General features: G+C 38.1%; 1 protein-coding gene across 1 annotated transcript in view; it reads left to right on the forward strand.

Annotated features, from left to right (window-relative positions):
* The window catches only part of ythdc1 (YTH N6-methyladenosine RNA binding protein C1), a 29291-nt gene extending 19129 nt beyond the window's left edge, over window positions 1-10162 (forward strand). The window contains exons 11-16 of the mRNA XM_071911025.2: window positions 1484-1563; window positions 3373-3409; window positions 4279-4318; window positions 4419-4484; window positions 8245-8469; window positions 9694-10162. Coding sequence (XP_071767126.1) covers window positions 1484-1563; window positions 3373-3409; window positions 4279-4318; window positions 4419-4484; window positions 8245-8469; window positions 9694-9891 — 646 coding nt within the window. The 3' untranslated portion in view covers window positions 9892-10162. The remainder of the gene's footprint in view (window positions 1-1483; window positions 1564-3372; window positions 3410-4278; window positions 4319-4418; window positions 4485-8244; window positions 8470-9693) is intronic.
* The last annotated feature ends 6264 nt before the right edge of the window (window positions 10163-16426 follow it).

Consider the following 16426-nt stretch of genomic DNA (forward strand, 5'->3'; position numbering starts at 1 on the left):
ACGAACTGAGATTTTCAAAAAAGTGGCCGGTTTTCTCTATGAACTGATGATAATGTGTGTGTGGTGGTGGTGGTGATGGGGGGGGTGGGGGAGGGGGGGGGTTGTAACTGAGGAGGAGGTGAGGGAATGCCCTCCCTTCTTTTCCCGAAATGGACTGAGCAGAAAGAGGAAAAAAAAGGAAAATGGGGGGAAGTGTCGTTCAGAGACGACCAAAAAAAACAAAAAAAATACCTACCTACCGCAGTTTGTTTCTGTAAAAAGACTGATGATTGGTGGGGAGGAGAGGGACGGGGCAGGGTCTGTTTGATTGACGGGACTGCATCATCATCATCATCACCTCCCCCACCCCCCTCCTCCCCCCCTTTGTTATAATTTGTCAAAGAAAGGGAAAAAAAAAGCCTTAAGATGGACTTTGATGAGGATGATACGATGATACGAACTGTTTTTTTTTCTAACGCACAAAAAAAATGTTTTGGTCACAAAAATCCCCCCCTACTGGAGAGCGGTATGTTGCCACTTTAATAGGCTTCTTATTTGAATTTTTTTATTGAAGTTGTGTTAAGTTTTGTTTGACAATTTCCAGGATTAAGCTAGCGGGAAGTTGTGAAAAACGTTCTTTTATAGGGTTGATTTTGTTAAAAAATACAAAAAATGTAGGGTGTTAAGTACAGAAAAACATTTATTAAATGTAGTTTTTGAAATGTTATTGGAAATCTTAAAAATGTCGGTCACCGATTTGTTTTGTAAAATATAATAAATAGAATAGATATATAGAATATTAAATATATTACATATATAAGTATTTTCCGTAAAAATCATCAGTTAAGGACAGAAATACAGGTTTAACATTAAGGGATATCCTTGAAAACGATTTTTAGAATATTTTCGGTAAAAATTAGGTTTTAAGAAGTCTAACATAAATATACTACATTAAGTTTTTAAAACGTAATGGGAAACATTGAAAATGACGGTCGCAGATCCATTTTTTTATTTTTTTTGTAGTATGTGTTTGTGTAAGTATTTTATATAAATATATAGAAGCATTTCCCATAGAAATGAGGTTTTAAGAAAGTTACGGACATAAATACAAGTTTATTATAATGGGAAATCTATTTTTTAGAATATGTGTAATGTACGTGATAAAGAGGGGTTTAAATTGTTAGAAGTGCGAAATTCTCTTAAGGTTTTCATGCAAAAAATTTCAGGATATGGAACTAAAATTTGGCAGAATTTGGGAAAACAAAAAATGTCAGGGGAAAAAATTTACAATTAAAAAAATAAATAAATAAATAGCTGCGGGAAAACATGTAGATCCTGGAATTTGAACCCAGACAAATCTAGCAAATACTGTTTTTCTTAGATGTAAGAATTGTCAGAAATGCTAACCCTGACAATTTCCTGTTGTGTATTGTAGTTGCAAACCCCCAAATTTCGGGGTATTTTGGTTTGTATTTGTGTCTTATTTTTACACCTGTTTACGTAGGCGTCGACCCGAGGAATACGACATCCACGGCAGGAAGCGGCCCCGCGTGGAATACCCACCAGAATTCAACCAGCGACCAGGTCAATATCGGGATTTGGAGCTTTTAGTTTGGAGTTTTTATTTTGTTTGGATGGACACCAGAATTCACTATTTTTTACCATCTTCAGTTGGTATTTAGAATACGATAAGACAGCAAAAGTGGTTCCAAAATTTGCAGCAGGTGTCCCAATGGCCTTGAAAATCCTGCAAAGTGCCTGGAAAGGTTGTAAAATTGAGAAAAGGCATTTTTCCACTTTCAAGGAGTTTCCAGGTCGCGTAATTTGCAGCAGGGGTTCAAATGGCTTGAAAATCCTGTAAAGGTTGTGCATTTTTTAAAAACCCTTAAGGACTTTCCAGGTCACGTGTTTTATTTTATTTGGTTGGTTAGTCCCCAGGATTTCCAGAACTTTTATTTCAACAATACTATTTCTTTGTAAGTTTTTTCTTAGGAAGAAACCAGAGTTAAGAAAATATATAAACGAAGAAAAGAAATAAATTGGTACTTGAGAAGATTAGTTTTCTTAAGGTTTCGTGAATCCGGGACCTGGTCAATATCGGGATTTGGAACTTTTTGTGTTTTTTTTATTGTATTTTATCTTGTTGATTAGACCCCAGAATATACAAAAATTTGTCACCTAACTTGATTTACAATAGATAAGAAAGCCATAAGTGGGTCGCTTATTTGCAGCAGAGTCCCAATGGCCTTGAAAGTTTGTGAAAGTGAGAAAAATCACTTTTCAAAACCTTTCCAGACCTTTCAAGGACTTTCCAGGTAGTGTATGGAATTTTTTTTATTTTGTTGATTAGACCCCAGAATTTACAATATTTTACCACCTAAGTAAGTGAAAAGAAGAAATTTGAGAACTCTTTTTTTTTCAAGAATACCATTCTTAAGTTTTTTCATAGGAAGAAATATAAGAAAGTTAAAACATAAGAACTGTTTGGGAGAATATTTTTTGTATTCTTTTTTTCCTTGAAAAAGGAAAAGTCCTGGAATTTGGTGTATTTAGTTGATTTAACCAGTATCATGTCTTACTCAAACACATGGCAATTTGGAGTCCTTGAATTTAATCCAAAAACACCTTGAAAGTCCTTGAAAAGTCCTGGAATTTGATGTAATTAGTTGATTTAACCACTCTAACATGACAACTTGGAGTCCTTGAATTGTCCCAAAACAAGATCTTGAAAGTTTTTAGATTTTTTGGTCCCCGTAGAGAAATTTGTCTTAAACACAAGTTCATAAATAGTTTTCTTAAAGACAAAGTTAGTCTGTAGATTGGATTTATATTTATTAATTAATAATAAAGTAACGAATCTAAAGCTAAAAACAATGTTGCCGAAGAAGTTGGCAGAATTTTTGTTTGTCACTTTTTTTTTTGGTTAGTTATTTTAGAATCATTTAAATTCAGTCTCAAAATTTGGTTGGATATAAAAATCAACATTTTTAGATTTAGTTTGCAGATTGTTTTCTGTACTGTTTTTAGTTTATATTTTTAAAATTCTACACTTACATGTGTGTTTTTCCTGGAAAGTTTTGAATATGTATTTAAATTATGTATTTATATTAGTAATTACTGTTATTAATAATTCAAATTATATATTTTTTATTTAAATTATTTGTTACATTGTATATTTTTTCTTCTGTTTTTTTTCTTTAGAAATAACGTTTTAAGAAAGTATTGTGAAAGAAGAAAATTCAAGCTAGTCGAAAATCGCTGTCAACCACGAATGTAGAGGTTGTGTGAATGTGGCTCAGCCAATCAGAGCCGAGGGGTTTTTCTTCTTCTATCCGTTTCCTAACCGCGTTGTTCATGTGTGTGTACATTTTTTTGTCATTTTTTTTCCCACAGGTTTCATCCAAGATCTTCGTAACCAGCCTGTAGACAGGTAAAAGACTGCTAGCGCTCTGCTAGCTCTTCGTAGTTTCACGAAACTACAAAGGAAATTGAAACAATTGCGACCTTTCATACAAAATTGGGTACACTACATTAACTTATACAAGAAATTAAATAATTTACACAAACTTTGTAAAAGAAGTTTGATAAACTGGGAACCTTGTTATTTTTAAAAAAAAGCACAGATCCTGTGCAGACCCACGGCGTGTCTTCAATTCTCTGCACTGAAGCACTGCGACACAGTTAAATTACCTAATTCCACTAACGTTACTTAAATACCACAAGATGACATCACCTACCGTTAAAGTTTGTAGGGCAGCGAAGACGAGTTACTGTCTGCAAATCCCCGTTACTAACTGTGGAATGTTGAGTTTCATTTTTGTTTTCACACCAGGAGACTCTGGATTGAGTTCAGTCTGCTGGTCTGCTGTCTGTGCATCCCCAAATGACAGACACGACGTGATGCGACATCAGACGCAGTAGAGATCGATTTAGATACATTTCTATACACTGATCAACTTTTGATTTTTTGCCTCTGTATGGGAAACACTGCATTTCACAGTCAAAAACAGCCTCTAGAGGCCATCTGACGAAGCGCATCTTCTCACTAAGCGTTACCTGACTGACTGACTGCCTGACCTGAATTTGCCTCATGATGCCCTCGGCTGCACCGTGAAAAAGACATAACTAAAACTTTTTCCATGAAATTCAGTAAATTACAAAAATCTTTCTGCAAGAAAGAGGGTTCAGGGAATGTGTTAAATTATGAGAAGTTTTTTATAGGAAAAGTGTTTATCGCAAGTTAAATGTATATCAATATGATAAAATTTGGTACAATTTTTCTTTTTTGTCGTTTAACAGGCGATTCTCTGGCGTCCGAAGAGATGTTTTCCTGAATGGGGTGAGTGGAACGTGAAAAGCGTGTGCGTTGGCATGCTAGCATGTTAGGGTAGCTTTTTCTAAACTCTTTGTCGCTCTCTCTCTTTTCTTTGTATTTTCAGTCCTATAACGACTATATGAGGGACTACCATCATGGTGTTGGCCCCCCTGCGCCTTGGCAAGCTTTGGTACGATCTGATTTTTTATTTATTAATTAAACTTTCTTGGTAGGTACACACTGTAATATGATGAACTGGAACAATATACAATGTAAGGAGGAATATACAACGTAAGGAATCTTTACATGCAAAAAAACACACTTTTTTTTCATGTTTTTAAATTAAATCAATAAAAATGATTTTGAAAAGTAGATTTTTTTATTAATTTAATTTTAATTAATTTTTTTGTTTTCCTACTGATTAATTTGTATTAGTGGTTCAAGTACGTAGTGCTGAACCACTGTTGTTTTCCTACCGATTTATTTTTATTATTATTATTATTTTCCATCTTCTACCCATGAGATGGTACATGCTAGAAACAAATTTGGCACAGTGGTTGCAAATGCATGCCAAATCCTTGTCAAAGAAAAATTCTTAAAATCGCCCTGAAGGGGTGCTATAGTTAAAGGTGAAAAATATAGGCCTTTACAAGGCCATAACTCCCACATCGTAAGTCCCTTTGACACAAAACTTGGTACACATGGTCTCCTGAGTGTGCTCTACAAATTTGTCAATTGGACCACCAAGGTCCGCCTATATAGATTTTTTGCTAATTTGCGTAATTTGAAAAACAGTTTTTTCCTTAAGGATTTTTTAGTTTTTCACCTATTGACACCAAACTTGGTACATGGTTAAAGGGCCTTAAGATACACGCTCTAACCATTTCCCAGAAAAATCTGACAACCAGTATGGCCTCCATGAGCAAATCAAATTTGCAATGGCCGTGGCCTGTCCATAACTCAAAGACTATTGAGTGCAATCAACACAAAACTTGATGAACTTGTTCATAGGAGCATAACAAGTAAGTGTGCAATGGCATTTTAAAATCAACACGTAGGGGGCGCCACAAAGGCCACAAAACTGTAACTCCTACTGCCATAATTGAAATTGCATGAAATTGTTCTAGGTCCACATACTAGTCAAATTCTGAAAGTTGGTTATGATTGGTGAGAGTGGGCATGGCCTATGATGTAATAACCATGTAATAGCTTTTAAATCAAAGTGCATTTGCAAAATCAGTACCAAACTTGGCTGCATTCTCTGGAAAGGCATTTCAAACGTGTAGCAAATTTCATGCAAATCTGCCAAAAGGAGGCGCTGTAGTGACATTTTGAAATTTAAAAAGGCTGTATCTCACAGAATTTAAGTCCGATTTACACCAAACTTGGTAAAATGTTTCACTGTGGAGGTGCCCTACAAAATGTAGCTAAACTTGGTCTAAAATGCCATGTGTGCTTGAACCACGCAATCGCCGCTTGCGGCTACATTTTAGTTTAACAATTATATTTTTATAATTTATTCAGATTTGATATTGATTTTACAATTTCCCATTTGGCAGACGCTTTTATCCAAAGCGACGTACATATGAGATTTTAATACAACACAAGCAAGGCTCTAGTCAGGATAGAACAACGAGAGTAAGAGCCATGAAGCTAAGATCTGGTCCAACAGAGCATAGAGTGTATAAAGGCAGATAAAGAGTTCTTTTTTTTTATTTTTTTTATTTATTTTTTTTAAGATTACACAGTCCATCAGGTGAGAAGGTGTTCACTAAAGAGCTGGGTCTTTAGCCTTTTCTTAAAGATTGAGAGGGACTCTGCGGATCGAGTGGAGTTTGGTAACTCGTTCCACCACCGAGGAACCACAGAAGAAGAGTCTGGATAGAGACTTAGGGCCTTGTTGTAGCGGCAGCACCAGGCGCTGTTCTTTGGCAGAGCGTAGTGGGCGGGAGGGAGCGTAGACCTGAATGAGGGGGTTCAGGTAGGTCGGAGCCGTTTTGGTTGCTGCTTTGTAGGCGAGCATCAAGGACTGGGAGATGGGAAAATGAGAGGAGTGAGGCCCTGTTAGCTGGAGGCAGACTGAGCTGGTCAGGCTCAGAGAACCGGTTACTGATGGGAGAAACCTTATCAGTAAAGAAGGAGGCGAAGAGGTCAGCAGTGAGCAGAGTTGAGGGTGGAGGTGGTGGAGGGTTGAGGAGTGAGTTAAAAGCTGAAAATATTTTTGAGTGTCTTCGGCGCTGCTGATTTTCTCCTGATAGTAAGTGGTCTTGGCACTTTTTAGATGGGAGGAGAATGCAGATAGGAGAGGCTGATAGTCACTGAGGTCGGTGGGATTTCTGGATTTGCGTCATTTCCTCTCAGCTGCTCTGAGCCCCGCCCGTTGCTCTCTGATGACACCGGTGAGCCACGGACCGGGGGGGGTGTTACGAGCAGGTTCGGACGAGAGAGGGCAGAGATTGTTTAGAGAGGCGGCTAGCGAGGAGCAGAGTGCGTCTGTAGCCTCACTGACGTGGAGCGAGGAGAACTCATTATGAGGAGGCACGGTGGCCCAGACCTCATTGGAGAGCTGAGCCGGTGTGAGGGACCGGAGGTTTCAGCTGAAGGAAACCATTTGCGGAGGAACGTGAGGATGTTCCGGTAAGGAAACGGTGAATTGAATAAAGAAGCGGTCTGACAGATGTAAGGGGTGACGGTCAGATTTGCCGGAGCAGTTTCGAGTCACGATCGGATCGAGCGTGTTGCCCGCTTTGTGTGTGGGAGGGGCGGAGACCTGTTTGAGGTCAAATGAGGACAGAAGTGAAAGGAAGTCATCCGCTTGGGGTTTGTCCAGATGGATGTTCATGTCCCCCATGACAATCAGTGGGGTGCCATCTTCAGGAATGGCTGAGAGTCGCATGTCCAGTTCAACTACAAAGTTCCCCAGTAGCCCTGGTGGGCGATATATGACAACCACAAACAGCTTAACAGGAGCGGTCACCATGATCGCATGATTGTAAACACTTACTGACCGAGTGCTATCTCCTACAGTATGTCCTAGATCCGAGCTTGTTCTGCTTTGGAGCTCAGTTCAATCTCTCTTTTTAAGAGTTTAGTGAAAATCCCGCCCCTTTCAGATTTCCACAACAAAGCAACAGATAGAGGGCGTGACCTGCGTCAGCTGACCCACCTATCAAAACACAGAGGGTGAAACCAGGAAGTGCTCAGCCACAACAAAGCCTGACAACATCCTAAGTCCAAATCTAACCCAGAAACAAAGATTCAAAACACTTACTGACCGACTGCTATCTCCTATGTCCTAGATCCAAGCTTCTTCTGCTTTTTAAAAAAAATTATGGATTTATTCAAATTTGATACAGATTTTATGTAAAAAAAAAAAAAAAATTTTAAAAATGGTTTGCCTTTTTATAAGCAAAAAGATAAATACAAATGTCAGCTTTCAGTTTAACGATTTTATCTTTTTAAAATCATTTTAATTGGTTTAATGCAAAAAAATATTTCCGACCTTTACAGGCAAAACATAAATAACACAAATGTCTTATTTTTTTCAGTTTAACAATTTTCTTAATTTCTTTTTTAATTGGTTTTATTCAAAAAAGAAATTTGTTTTCTGACCTTTACAAGCAAAAAGACAAAAATACAAATGTTTTTGTTCTTTTTCTCATTTAAAAAAAAAATTTAAATAAATTTTAAAACTATATAAAATTGTTAATGTTAGACAAAATTGTTAAAGTTTCATCTATTTTTTAAATTGATTTTATTCAAAAAAATTGGTGGCCGACCTTTGCAAGCAAAATCACACGTCTGATTTTTGTCATTTATTTCATTTTTAAATTAAAAATTCAAATCAGTCCATTTTTTTCCTCAGTTCAACGTTACCTCTCTTTTAAGTTTAATCGGTTTCATAAAAAAAAAATCCATTGTCTCTTCTCCTCCTCCTCCCCTCCCCCCAGGCGCCGTACCCGGGCGTGGAGCAGCCGCCCCACCACCACCCGCCCTACTACCACCACCACCACCATCACCACCCGCCGCCTCCCCCGCAGGCCGGCGGCCACCACCCGCCCTACCACCATCACCACCACCAGCAGCACCCGCACCACCCGCTGCCGCCGCCACACGACGCCACCACCGCGCGCTTTCGTGACAAGCGCGCCACCCGCTCCTTCGCCTCAAGCCCGGTGCGTTCAGTTTCAAGAAGTAACATAGACTTCCATGCATTTTATAATTCCTAATAACTCATAGATTTTACATGACATCATTATGAGCTGAAGGATGGTTGATCAATATGTCATAGTGAATATTTAGAAATTTTAATGGAGTTTGTACTGTATACAAAGACGTGGCCCATATGTATAATATTTTGATTGTACGCCTTCAGTTCATGAGTCACGGACCAAACGTAAAGTGGGTTGTTATGGCGCCACCATCAGGTCGATTGTTGTAATTACTTGCACTACATGCTTGGACCCATATAAATGTCTATCGATCAGCCAATGAGAATTAAGTGACACCCTTTACCTACTTTGATTGGCAGCTCCCCTCATTATTATACAGACCAAGAAGTACAGCAATAAATATAGAAAGTAATAATATAATAGCGGAAATATAGACAGATGTACATATAGAAATTATTATAATGCAAAAATTAACAATGTAGAAATTGAGGGAAATAATTTGGAAATTTAAGTACTTAAAACTTATGTAGTGTTATTTGGTTATTTTTGTACACATTTTTTTTTAACCATGTCATTTTTGTCTACATTAATTTTCAAATACACTAAGTTTATAGATATATAGTTATGAATGGGAATTATTGTTTTATTTTATATAATAAATATTTAATATATGAAAACATACATACGTTTATTTTATTTTTGTTCAAAAATATTAAGTTTCAATGGGAAAATATGACATTAAAATGTATTTTTTAATTTACTTGCACTTTCATTTAAATGTAGCATTCATTATTTTTATTTTTTTATTTTGGCTCATCTGATCCTCCATTAGTGCGAAGGTGCAGATTTTTTTTTTTTAAAGTGTGAAGGTGGAAAAAGTTTTAAATTTTGGATTATTTCAAAGCTTTCCTTCACTTTAAAACTTTAACATTTTTCACATTCAAATCTTTTTTCACAAAAAAATTTATTTTCATGTTCCCAATTTTTTTCACATTCCAAATGTTTAACTTCCAAGTATTTTTTCCACTCAATCAACTTCTCACTGTCTTTCACGTATTTCTTTTTCACATTCAAACAAATCATTTCTCACTTTAAATACGATTTCTCTTTCAACCTTTTTTTTCCAAACTTCAAAACAGTCGCAAATGTAATTCCACAACATTTTCACGCCCCCCAAAAACCCTCCCTAACTTGTTTTTTTCTTCTCCCTCTGTCTCTCTCATGCAGCATGACTACGATATGCGCGTGGATGACTTCCTGCGGCGCACGCAGGCGGTGGTGAGCAGCCGGCGGGAGCGCGACCGCCAGCGAGAGAGAGAGCGAGGCACGCCACGTGACGGACGGAGAGAGAGAGAGAGAGAGCGAGGGAGGGAGAGAGAGAGGGAGAGAGAAAGGGAGAAGGAGAGGGGGAGGTACCGGAGGTGAAAGGGGGTGGAGTCAGATTCCTGGGATGATGTAACAGCTGTTTCCTTTTTTCTGTAAAATGTAATCAGAGGAAAATGTAACAAAACAAAAACAGATGTCGAGCTTGGGGAGGGCTTTTATTTTGAAAATCCCACTTGTTTTTGTCCATATTTTTTTTTATAATTTTGAGATCATTGTGGATAATTGTTAGCCAATATAAAAAAAAAACAATTGTGAAATGTCATACAATAGTGCAACGTTTTAATTTTCTGCTGTTATGTTTACAAAATAAAAAAACGGAAATTAAAGTAATTTTGGTCAATTTTTGCTTTGTGTCAATGCAGGCTTTTCTGAGTCTTAGCAAAACACGGAACGAGAAACTTGGTTTTCGCAGGCCTTGAAAATACTTGAAAGTTTATGAAAATTATTGAAAGAATCACTTCAAGGAATAGTTCACCCGATAATGATCGTTATCTACTCACGCCCATGCTAGTTGAAACTCTAGTTTGTTGGTCCATATAACTCTTCCGGAGCGTCCTGGCAGTCTGCAGCAGCCTTCTCCAAAACAACTGAAGCGTTGGAGGACCGATCTTTAGAGTGACAAAAAACAACCATAAAATGACTCCATACCGCTTGTGAAGCATAATCCAAATCGTCTGACGCCACATGATCGCTCTGTGAGTGGACAAAACAAAATTTGATCCATTATTTCATAAAAATCGAGTCGTCTGCATCTATATTTACTTCCGCATTACCAAAACTGTACCAAAAATGTAGATAATGACAGAATTTTCATTTTTGGGTGAACTTCTCCTTTAACCCTTTAAAACTTCACTTTTATTTAAAAATTTAAAAACTACATTTTTTTTTATACTTTGTCAAAGAATATAAAATACCTTCATTTTAGTCTTTTTTTTAAAACAAAAAGTGTAAAACCAGTTGAATGTATAAAAATGTAAATAAACAATTCTAAAGAGCTGATACTTTGTGGGGCAAAGGAAAAAGTATTTGAGTATTGAGTATTTAGAGATAGAAGTAGAGATTTTTATTTTTGTTCATTTATTTTTTTATCTACTTTCAAGGTGCTGTATTCATTTTCCAAAACTTACAAGGCTTTGATTTTGAAGAATTGTCCAGGCCAGTAGGAACCCTCTATAAAACAATTTCCTTTGTATTTGTCAGAATTATTGAAATGTTTTATGAAAATTTGCTGAAAAATATCCCGGATTTTGTTTCATGTGAGTGGATATGAAATAAAATCACAAAGCTAGCAGCAATCCCATTGGCTGTTTCGACTCGCTGAATTACTAACCAAAAACTAAAAATTCTGACAAAAATCTACAAATTCGTACTCACACCTCTACATGGCAGAAGTTTGCAGTCACAGCCAAAAACGTTCATCTCTACTTCGTCTTGGAAAGTGATTTTTCGTACTGTTATTGTCTAAGATGAGCTAGCTAGCTAGTGACAAAGTTCCATTTGATTTTGTTTTTTGTATTGTTCAGCGATAAATATAAATCAACTGTTGAAACTCACAAACAAACCCGTTTGTTTTTTTAGTTTTTTTTTATATTTACTTTTGTTTAACATCGCAAAAACTAGCAAAAATTGAAAAAAAAATCAGCAAAACGAGCTAGTTTGTTTTTCCTGAAGTCAAAGTTTACATGATGTTTTTTTCAGCAATAAATATAAATCTATTTCCACCGTCAAAACTCACGAATTTTCCCAGAAGTTACGTTTTGCTTTATTTTTTTAGCGATGTTCACTGCAACTCCCGTTATCTCGTCAAATTTTACTTTAACTTTTTTTTTCAGACCGTGTTCTCGGCCATCAAAACTCACAAACTTTTCCTGAACAGTTATGTTTTTTCAGGGTTTTTTTAGCAACGTTCGCTGCATTTAACATTGTAAAAATCTGCTTTTATTTTACTTTTTTTTTTTTTGGGCAATGTTTATTTGCAACAAATTTTATTTGACGGATAGTCCCTTGAGATGAACCATCTCATTTTCGAGGGGGTCCAACAAAACATCCAATACAATACAACAGACACAATCACATACAACATACACAGAGCTCTCATTTACCAAACCATTTTCGTCTGCCAATTTCTGTATTAGTTTTGGGAACAAAAAAGAAAGGTTGCAGAGTGTGTCTAAGAGAGTATGAAGATATGCATTGAGATGGATACTGTAAGGTTGGCTGAGGCACAAAAGAGATGGTTCAGCTGTTCATCATCATCACGGACACCTCTGTGCAAGATGTAATTAGAAGTGGCTGCAGCATGGTGTGTGCGTTGGTATTGGAGCCAATGGTAATGTCTTCTAGCATTGTGGGGTAACCAGTGTAGTGGTGATAGGTATTAATGGTGTCTGATATCAATATAATTTAGAATTAGCTTCAATGAGAATTAAGAACGGGGCACCAGATAGCAGACAGCATCAACAGGTCTCATCTGAAGGAGCGAGTTCTCAGCATGTTTGAATTTAAACCCACACAATGAGCACAGGAGGTGACTTTATGCAAAATAATATATTTATTACTAAACTAAAGCACACTCAATAATCTGGTAAATACAAGTGAATATAGTACAGCATATACAAGAGGTATACCTATGAATTGTGATGAATCAATGGCAATAGGAATAGATGATCATGTGAATATGCAATACTGATAATTAAACCAACATTTCAGCAGACACAATCATGGAAGATGAGCAGTGGAAGATATGAGTCAGAGACAGCAATAAAGGCGTCAGTATAACTATCTGAAAACTGACTTAAATGAATCCCTAAATAACTGAATGGTTACTATAACTATAGGGAGCCATAATGAAGTGTGTGATATGTGTGTGAATGTAATGGAATAGCTATGTGTGATGTATGACATGATGCCCAGCGGGCAATGATCAGTACATACGACACCAGCGGAGGTCCGGAGGGAGATGAAGCACGCGAGGCCGGGAGTCTGTGAGGAGTCTCGGCTCCACGAGGTGCTGGAGGATCCGACGTCTGTTGAGTTGATCTCAGCGGGCCGCAACAGAGTGAAGCTGCGGGACAGGGCTGCGGGACAGGGCTGCGGGACAGGCCTGCGGGACAGGGCTGCGGGACAGGGCTGCGGGACAGGGCTGCGGGACAGGGCTGCGGGACAGGGCTGCGGGACAGGGCTGCGGGACAGGCCTGCGGGACAGGGCTGTGGGACAGGGCTGCGGGACAGGGCTGCGGGTCTCAAGGCTAACGCCGACCCACTCTGGAGGTTCCCATGATTCTTCAGAGTTAAACTCAGCAGGATAGCTGATAGCGGTTGTAGCAGGCAGGACACACACACACACGTGCTGGCGTGTGTGTGTGTGTGTGTATTTGTCAGGCAGACAGGCAGCAGCAAGGCTCTCTTCACTGTTTCAGATGAAACAGGCTTTACTTGACTTGTGATGATGCAGTTGAGTCTGTCTTTGGAGACAAACTTTGGAACAAAGTTGTTGTCAGACTCCGTTAGCACACGTGTCGCGACCACGTAAAGTGCATGAAATCCGCATTGGAAATGTGTGTGTTTGGTTTTGTTGTGATCAGTTGAGGGGTGTGTGCGTGGGCTGGCATGTCTAGTGTTACGGCTCATTACATATGCATGAAACCCTAATTTTGGTTCCCAGATCTATCCAATATAATTGACCCTCGTAAAATTAACATTATTAAACTCAGCACAAATTCCTGAACACTTTAATATCAAACATGGCTATCTAAGCCCCATGTAAAGATAAAGAAATGGAATAATGCAAATAACTATTATATAAAACATCACAGTTACACATAAAATTAGACATATACATTAGAGTCCACCACAATGTGATACCCAAGGTACATACTGATCTGTTGTCAGGGAGGAGGCTCACACAAAATGCACAGGGCCTTTCCAGATGTGAGATGACACTGATGATGTGGGTGCAGTTACTACACCAGTTCAGAGTTTTGTACATGGTTTACTGCATTAAACATCACAAAAACTCTCATTGTCTCTTGAAAAATCACCAGAACGAGCTAGTTTGTTTTTTCCAAAGATGAGTAAGCTAGCTAGCGACAAGGCCTAGCTAGTCTCCCTTTGTTTTTGTTTTATTTTGGGGGGTTTTCAACGATAAAATTAAATGTCTCGACCATTGAAACCCTTTTCTTTAGTTTGATTTTGTTTTTCGTATTGTTCGTATTATTTGCAATAAAGGCAAAGGTATACAGGATGACTGCTGTTGTCTATCTTATAAAACACTGAAGTGCAACTTTACAACTGTGCAATTTTAACTTTAGTGCAAAATTCCAAAAGGGGGCCAAACATGCTAAGAACATGGCATACTGCAGTGAATAGTGCATTTAAGTGTAGCGTTAAAGTGCGTTCCTGGTGTTCCCAAACAATGTAACTAACATAACAGATGCATGTTTACAAAACTGGACCTGAAAATAGGTAAGGAACACCATAATGTAAGGAACACCACATTATGCTGAATCATTAGTCCAGTCTACTCTTGAAGATCATTCAAGAACGATGATGTGAGTGGAAGGTTGAGTGAGTCCTGTGCAGGATTTCACCCTGGTGAGCGGTGTGCTGCCGTGTAGCTAGTGCTTCAACAGGCGAGGATGCCTGGTTCTGATGGACGTGTCTTTGATAGGGCATGTGATTAAGAAATTCCCTGAACATGTTTCCCTCGAACTGCGGCATGTCCTTCCACATGACCCTTTCCTCCCTCTCTTCTGCCTTGGCTTCCCTCTGCAACCTTTCTTCATGCTCCCTCTGCTCCGGGACACGGAGGGCGTCCTGCTCTCTGAAGGTCTTCTCCAAAGTAGCAAGCGTTGTTGTGATGGAGTTCCCAAAGTGTTCTGCTGTTTTTTTTCTTGGCCTTCTTCTTCGGAGATGGAGTGGCACCTAAACAACAAACGAGTGCAAAACATAAAATTCAGCTACACACAACACGTAATCATTTGTCATGTTTTAAGTTTCAAGTAATGTTTAAGCACACCTCAGTGTTGTGCAATGGGTCACTCACGGCATATAGCTAATAGTACATGTCCATTATGTGGTTTCACACGTGTATATTCATGTCAAAATAATGTTATTGCAGTTGTAAATGAAAAGCTAATTTCTGCCTCGGTGTCGTTGCTCTGTGTGTCGCCGTTATTTTCAAGCGAGCCGTCTTCGCCATGAACGATGCCGAGGGCATAATTTACAGGAGTTGGGGGGTCGCAAGCCCTCCAATATCACTAACAGCCCAATTGCAGAGGGCTGGCAGGGAGTGATAGGAGGAGTCATCAGTGCTCATGGGGTACACCTGTGCAGGTCTCAGCTCTAGGCGATAAAGCTGGCTGTCACTAACACTCTGTCTCCCTCTCAACAGGTATCCACTCTGGTTTGGCGTATGGTTTTGGTTTGTTTGTTTTACACCAGACAACACCCCTACATCATACTTTTCACTCAGCCATGCACCACTGATTACACTCACCCAATAAGGAAATGCGATTACACATCCCATTTCCTCATTTGATATAATTTATTATCCTTTGGGCTGGTTTGGGATTGGGCCTAGTATTTTGAAGCCACCGCATTGCATTCTGGCCTATGGAGGCTTTTCAAATTAATTTTCAAGGCAGGACATTTTTTTATTTTACATTTTTTTTCATCCAGCTAGTAAAAAATTCCACTAGCCATGTTCACAACGAAATGCTTCCTAATAAAATTGGATTCCGAATTTCCTCCTTCAAACCAGCTGTGTACACATATATTTTTTGTAATTTTTTACGTTTTTTTCGTACCTCTTGTAAGTCTCCAGGATTTGTCATATTTACATCTATTTAAATTTTTTGTTTTTTTTAATCAAATGTACAAAGCTGACGTTCTTTGTTTTTATTTTTATTTTATTTAAATTAGATTTTTTTTTTAAGTAAAATTTGAAGTTTTGTCCTCAAAGAGCTATCGTACGCCCGTTACAAAAAGGGGTGGGGTTTAAAATAAAGTAAAATTTTGCTCATTCTAAGTGTTTGGCTAAATGTTTCGACGCAGAAAGAAGGAAGGATTTTTTGTGTGTTTTCTTCTGCGTTTTTATCACCGTACATTGTCTCGCAAATTTGTGGTGCGTTCATGTTCTTTTGGATTTATTAACACAGGAAATCACGTTCACGTAAGTTCTGATATTTTGCACTTGGCATCATGAACAAGCGAGCACAATCTTTTTTTTTTTATTGTAAAAAAATAATTGTGACTTTTAGTTTTTCTTACATTTTTTTATTTTCTAGTGTAAAAAACAAAAACCCAGTTTCCCGCAGTTTTAAAAGTAACTAAACCCCACCCTAACCTGTGGTGAAGCCTGACATCTAATGGTGAGAAGTAGGGTATTGCACTGGCAATCTGCTATTGGCTGGTCTTTGGGCCAGGTGATGTCACCTTCTGTAGAGTACAACAGGTGGTGCCATCACCTGGCACCAAAGACCAGGTCCAGTTACTGTTTAAACTGGACAGAAACTGACATTGTTTACGATTTTTCTTTTTTTTTTTTTTTTTTTTAGATAGAATTTAAATTTTA

This window comes from Centroberyx gerrardi, chromosome 2 (assembly GCF_048128805.1).
Source record: "Centroberyx gerrardi isolate f3 chromosome 2, fCenGer3.hap1.cur.20231027, whole genome shotgun sequence".
Lineage (NCBI taxonomy): Eukaryota > Metazoa > Chordata > Actinopteri > Beryciformes > Berycidae > Centroberyx > Centroberyx gerrardi.